The 6,749-nt window shown below is 40.3% G+C and overlaps 1 protein-coding gene across 1 annotated transcript in view; it reads right to left on the reverse strand.

Annotated features, from left to right (window-relative positions):
• The window catches only part of SPINK8 (serine peptidase inhibitor, Kazal type 8 (putative)), a gene marked incomplete at its 3' end in the record, with an annotated part of 9,050 nt that extends 2,964 nt beyond the window's left edge, over nucleotides 1-6,086 (reverse strand). Inside the window, exons 1-2 of the mRNA XM_006909166.1 lie at nucleotides 6,020-6,086; nucleotides 219-265 (exon numbers count right to left, since the gene is read on the reverse strand). Of these exons, the coding sequence (XP_006909228.1) occupies nucleotides 219-265; nucleotides 6,020-6,086 (114 nt within the window). The remainder of the gene's footprint in view (nucleotides 1-218; nucleotides 266-6,019) is intronic.
• Between the last annotated feature and the right edge of the window lie 663 nt (nucleotides 6,087-6,749).

A 6,749-nucleotide genomic window follows, 5' to 3' on the forward strand; every position in this document is an offset into this window, starting at 1 on the left:
TTCATCATCCACTTAATGATGCAAAATACTTTCCTTCCATCTCATAAGAGTTATATGAACTGATTGAGATAATGAATGGGAAGAGGGCTCAGGAACATATAAAATGTGCTACGTATAGTCGATGACTCAGCTTTTATCATGGTGCTATTCCCCTGCAAGTCCCCTCTGGCCCCCACCTCCCCATTCCTGTTCTCGGGAACCAAGGAATCAGAGCTCACCTTTGTGTCTTCTGGGGTAGCCCCTTCACCAGTAGGCAGATGGAAGTCTGGAAGATAAAACACATTCAGAAAAGCCATTGCTCTGTTTTCTGCTCTTAGGTAAAATAGCTAGGATGAGAGAGACCCTGGTTGGCACACAGGAAGCATTGGATCCCATCTGGAAGCATCGGATCCCATCTGAAGAGGCCGCGGTCCCTCTGCTGCCCTCCAAAGAAGTGAAGAATCTGGAAACGTCTGCCCCTCTCCCTCATGTAAATTGAAGATCTTAATTCCAGCCCTTCCACTTCACAAGTAAGTAACAATTTCCGTAATCTTCAGTTGTTTTTAGAAAACATCCTGTAAGTTACAAATTACCATGAAATAGTAATATACTGAGATACCTTAAAAGATGCTGGTTTCATTAAGACGTATTCTTGATCCAAAGCAGTCTGCAATTATTCATATATATGTATATAGTATTTTATTATATTTAATTATATAGTATAATTATAGTATACATTATAATCTGTCAGCCACTTTTTTTTTATTCCAAGGTGGTCTCCCATTCAAGTACTAAGCAGGCCTGACCCTGCTTAGCTCCTGAGATCAGACAAGGTCAGGCGTGTTGAGGGTGGTATGGCCGTAGACTATATATTATAATCAGATATAGTTATTACATAAGTATGTCATATATTATATTATCAGCGGTATAGTATATATATCAGCTTTATTAAGATATAATTCACATACCATAGAATTGATTTATTTAACGTGTACAGTCGATGGTTTTTAGTATATACGCAGGTGAGCAACTGTCAGAGCTGAGCTGATCAAGAAGGGAAGGTTTCGGTGGTAAGACGCCCTTTTGATTGGATTGTGAAATTCATTCACACTTAATATTTTTATGGTAGAGTTGGATTCACATCTGGCATTTTACTTTTTGTTTCCCTCTGTCTTGTGTCTTTTTCGCTTCCCTATTCCTCCTTTAGTGCATTAAGTGCATGTAATCTAGTGTAATATTGTAATTCCCTTAATAATTTTTTTCTCTATCTTCACTGAATTTTTTTAGTAGTTGCACTATGGCTTACCATGTATATCTTAACTTATCAGGATATACTTCAGATTTACACTATTTTAATTCAAGTAATGTTTAGAAATATTATTTCTACATTGCTCTATTTCTTCTTCTCTCTTTCTGTGCTGTTGTTATTAGATATCTTACATCTCTGTTTGTTACAAGCCCAACAATACATTGCTATAATTATTATTTTATATCATTTTACGTATTTTAAAGAAGCTTAGAGAAGAACAGACAGGAAGTATGTATTTAGAGAGTTTGTTATATTAACCTTTTATTCGCCATTTCTGGTCCTCTTCACTTTTTCCAGTGGATGTAAGTTATTATCTGGTGTCATTTCCTTACACCTGTACGGCTTTGCTCCCATTCACCTCCTTCGTGCTGTTGTCTAGTATGTTACATTTCTATATGGTATAGGCCCAATAATGCAATTTTAAACATGCTGTTTTATACGGTGCTTTTAACGTCAGTGAAAAGAGGGAGAATTGATATGAATCTATGCTGTTTGTTATAATCCTGGAGTTATGTTTGCCACACTCTCTATTTTTTTCATGTGGGTTTGAATTACTATCTGGTGTTGCTTTCAGCCTGAAGAACTTGTAAGATGCCTTATTTCTGGTAAGGCGAGTCTGCCAGCCACCAATTCTCTTTTATACATCTGGGAATGTCTTAAATATCTTAAATTTCATCCTTATTTTTAAAAGATAGCTTTTCTGCACATAAGAGTCTTGGTTGACAGTTTTTTTTTTTTTCTTTTGGCCCTTTGGATATACACCCCACTGCCTTTTGGCCTCCATGATTTTGACGAGAAAATAGCTGTTAATCCTACTGAGAATCATTTGTATGTGATGATTCACTTTCTTTTGCTGCTGTCAAAATTTTCTCTTTTCTTTATTTTCAGGTAGTTTGATAATGATGTGTCTATATGTGAATCTCTTTGAGTCTGTCCTGCTTGAAGTTCATTGAACTTCTTGGACGTGCAGATTAATGTTTTTCATCATATTTGGAAGTTTTGGCCATTATTTCTTCAAATATTTTCTTTCTCTCTTTTATTTTTTCCATTTCTGTGATGTTCATACTCTTAATGGTGTCCCATAGTTCTATGAGACCCTGTTCTTTTTTATATGTATATACATATATCTTTATCTTATTTTTGGGTTGTATAATCTTTAAGTTCCGCCAGCGCAGATCTACTGTTGTGTCTTCTAGTGAATTTTTCATTTGCGTTATCATACTCTTTAACTCCAGAATTTCCATTTGTCTTTTTAAAACAATTTGTGTCTCTTTATTAATATTCCCTATTTGATTGCACATTATTATCATATTTTCCTTTACTTCTTTAAGCATGACTTCCTTTTTTATTTAGTTCTTTGAATTCATTTATAATAGTTGCTTTAAAGTTTTTGTTGGCTAGATTTGATACCTGGGCCTTCTCACAGGCAGTTTCTGTTACTTGCTTTACTGTCTATGGGAACGTTTTTTATTTGCATATCTCATAATTTTTTGTTGAAAACTGGACATTTAGATAGTATATTGTAGCAACTCTAGTTACTGACTTCTCCCTACTCCCACTCAGGGCTTGTTGTTTGCTTGTTTATGTGTTCAATGCCTTGGCTGAGCTATTTTACTGACATCTATTTTCCCTGCAGTGCGAAGCCTCCGATGTCACTCTCCAGAGGACGTGTCTTTGGGTATATACCCAATCGGCCTAAGATGGCAGAGGTTTTAGCAGGGCTTGCTTTGACTGTCTCTTTCTTTGACCTCTCTATCAAGCTATCTGCCTACGTTGGTATCATACCGGCTCTTAAGCCCTGATAATGGCCAGATGATTGCTTTATTTATTTATTTATTTCCCAGCAATGCTCTGAGGCATAAATTGCTCCATGGTCTGATCCAATTAAATTTGGACTCCTTTGCTGGGTAGTTTTTGAGGCCAGTGTCTGAGGTTTGTTCTGACCCCTGGGAACTCTTTTTAACAGCATTGTCCCCTGTTTTTTTTTTTTTTCTGGTAAACTAGCTGGCCTGTGGTTGAGCTTGTCGTTCTGATGGAGAGACCAACTTCCCCTTAATTGCCGACCATCAAGATCTCCATTGTTTCTGAGAGCTCTCTTAGACTCCAACATCACCACATTCTGTTCCGAATAAAATTAGTTTCTTTGGGGAAATCTTTGGAGCTCCCTGTTCTTATGGCCTGCCTTTTGTTAGCAAAATATCTGTGCCACTGCTCTGGACAGTGGCCTGCTTCTTTCAGAGTGACACCTTGCTTTACAAGCAGAGGACTGGGAAGGGATGGTAACCTCTTATCTTCCCAGCTGGTTTCTCCCAGCATGGAACGAACCTCCAATCGACAAGAAAACTGGGGAGAGGGCAGTTGGGACCCACGATTCTCAGTCTTTCTCATCTGGGGTAGAGCCTCTGCCCCGCCAAGGTGGGATCCGGGTAGGAAAAGAGCCCTCCTACCTCCTGGTCTCACTGTCTTGAGATTTAGCCTTAGCGACACAGAACTATGGAACGGGGGTGATACTATCAATGATCTGTTTCTCTCAGGGAGATACCTCTGCCCTTGACTGTGAGCTAGGGAGTGAGCGAGCCCCATCTTCTTGGCCATGCCTGCCCTGAGTGGGGCTTCCATCATGCCGAGCTAAGCAAGGAGGGAAGAAGCGGGCCGTGGCTTAAGTTCCACAGACTCTCACTGTTCTTACTTTTGAGAACGCTTATCACAATGTATGCCAGCACTCGATGTGGACTATGATCTCTCCGACTGCTGGTCTGTCACACTGTGAGGCCAGGGACCATTCCTGCAGCATACCAGTGGTTAGCTCAGTTTCCAGCACAAGGTCAGCACATGCTATGTGTTTATTGGATATGTAAATAAGTGGCTGCTGGGAGACCTAGCCTGGTAGTAAGGGAATTAACGCAAAGGCTTCTGTGTTTGCACTAAAAAAGGAAACTCTTATAGCAATATAGATGATGGGCTGAAGGAACTCAAGCTAGTGGCAAAAGGAACAGTGAAGGAGAACGTAAAAATTTTTTCAGGGAACAATGATGAGAATGTTCGTTGAGGAAGAGTCATTGTTCTCAGAAGGGCATGGATTTACGTGGTATATTAAGTGTTTTATCAACTGAACAGGGTCACTGGATGTGGGTACACAGGAGAGAAACATTTGAGGGAAAATACAAAGCCATAAAACTATGAGGACAAGGACAGCATGATTTTCAGAAAAGATGGACTGGTCTACCTCGGTCGAGTTATGTCGTGTTCCCCACAGAGGGTCAGCATGAGACTCAGCCGCAAGGGCACACAGCGGGCTTGTGGGGAGGCCCGTGCCACTAGGTGGTGTTCTCGGCACCAGTGGGGATGAAGATTCACAGAAGGATGAGAAAGTGTAGAAAAATGCCTAGATATCGTCAGAGGGATTAAATTTGGTAGAGAAGGGGATATAATGTGATATAATAAGAAATATCTATTTAGTCTCTGTCCCCATATCTTACTCTGATGGAGGATAGGCTGGTTGCCGGAAGGATCAACTATGTGGTTGGAAGATCTGGATTTTCAGCCCCGCCCCCCCGCCACCGACCTCTGGGAAGGAGTTAGAGGCTGGAGGTAGAATTAATCACCAACGGCCAGTGGTTTAATCAGTCATGCTTCCTAATGGAACTTCCATGAAAACCTTCAGTGAGGAGGTTTGGAGAACTTCCAGGCTGGGCATGGACGCCCTGTGCCCCTCACCTCAGACCTGGCCCCATGCGCCTCTTCCATGTGACCATTTCTGAGTTGTCTCCTTTATAACAAACTGATAATAGTACGTAAAAACACTTTCCTGATTTCTGCGAGCCATCCTAGCCAATCATTGAATCTGAGGAGGGAGTCACGGGAACCCTTGATTTATAGACAGTCGATCAGAGTGCTGCAGGCCCAGACTTGCCACTGGTGTCTGAAGGAGGGGGACGTCTTGTGAGACTGAGTCCCTAATCTACGGGGTCTGTGCTAATGCTAGGTAGTTATTGTCATAACTGAATTAAATTGTAGGACACCCAGTCAGTGTCCACAGAGAACCGGAGAATTACGTGGTGTGGAAGACCCACACGTTGTCAGAAGTCTTGTGAGTAGAAGGAAACAGTTTTTCTTTGGTAGAGGAAGGACAAGATTTTTTTTTTCCCCGTAAGACAGGAGAAGCCTGAAGAATAGTTTTCAGTTTGTTACAGAGCCTCTTAAGATATGAGAGACTTGAAAAAATGTTCCCAGTGAGAGAGAACATCAATGGAAAGTAAGAGATGGAAGGCAAATGAGAAAGAGTTTAAGGGTCCAAACGGAAGAAAAATGTGATGAGGCCTTTGGAGAATCCCCACGGTTAGCCACGACCACTCTAAAACCAGCCATTAAGCAGAGTGATGTCTGAGTTTACCTCCATAGATCCTAACGAAGTTCTCTTTGAGTCTGAGAAATGTAAATGTACAGATTCTGGAAACAAATCTTTCTAAGGTTTGAACGTCCTGGATGATAACCAGGTATTTTGAAAAGTTCAACAGTCATAAATTTGGAAGGTTTGGATTTGACTCCCAGTGTCGATATCGGCGACACTGTGTGAATCCTTTCTTATTCAGGATTTCATTTTCTACATCTGTGACATGAGGAATTAGGATCAAGTAGAACTGAATGGCACTTCCCCTTCTACCTCTAATTTCCCCCATGATCCTAGATATACTGCAGAAAATGCGGGCAGAGCAAGATCATGTAACTCACCAACTGCAAAAGCAGCCCACGCAGTGATGACCAGAACGAGGACGGCATTCAAGGAGGTCCCCTTCATGGTGGCAGAAGAGCTGTGGAAATATGCAGCTTTTGAAAGCAGGAGAGAAAATTCCACTTGAAGTACAGATTCTCACAGTGATCCTTGTTGACCAAGAAACGAAATGTAAATACTTCAGATTTATTCTTGCCTCAGGTTATTTGAAATGAACCGTGATGCAATTAAATTGCGTAAGTCATTTGCCTAGAATAATTAAACATTAGGAAAAAAGGATCTCAAAAATAGAATTTTAGAAGATGCCAGGAAAAAAAGGTCATGAAGAATATCTGCAAGGAATCTTTTGATGCAGAATCAGCACCAAGAATTCTTCAATGACATGTTTAAAAGTTGTTGTTTATCTCTGAGGTAAAAAGGGTAATCATTGGAAAGTTAAGTGACACAGGTAAGTCAACAGACAGTAAGAAATGGCAAGGGACAAAACACTGAACACTCATTCCCATATCCCTAATCTTCCATAACATGATTACTTTGGTGTTAATATTTAGTAACTAATAACATTCTTGAAATGAAAACCGTAGAGTACCAACAACTTACTTGCATTATTGAAAACATTATAGTACAAGCTGATTAACATTATTATCTGCAGCTTTCTATACTCTTTTTCTATACATTTTCCTGGCAATTTATATGTCTAGGTAATTTCTGCCCAAGACCTTTCCTGAA

This window comes from Pteropus alecto, unplaced genomic scaffold (genome assembly GCF_000325575.1).
Source record: "Pteropus alecto unplaced genomic scaffold, ASM32557v1 scaffold53, whole genome shotgun sequence".
NCBI lineage: Eukaryota > Metazoa > Chordata > Mammalia > Chiroptera > Pteropodidae > Pteropus > Pteropus alecto.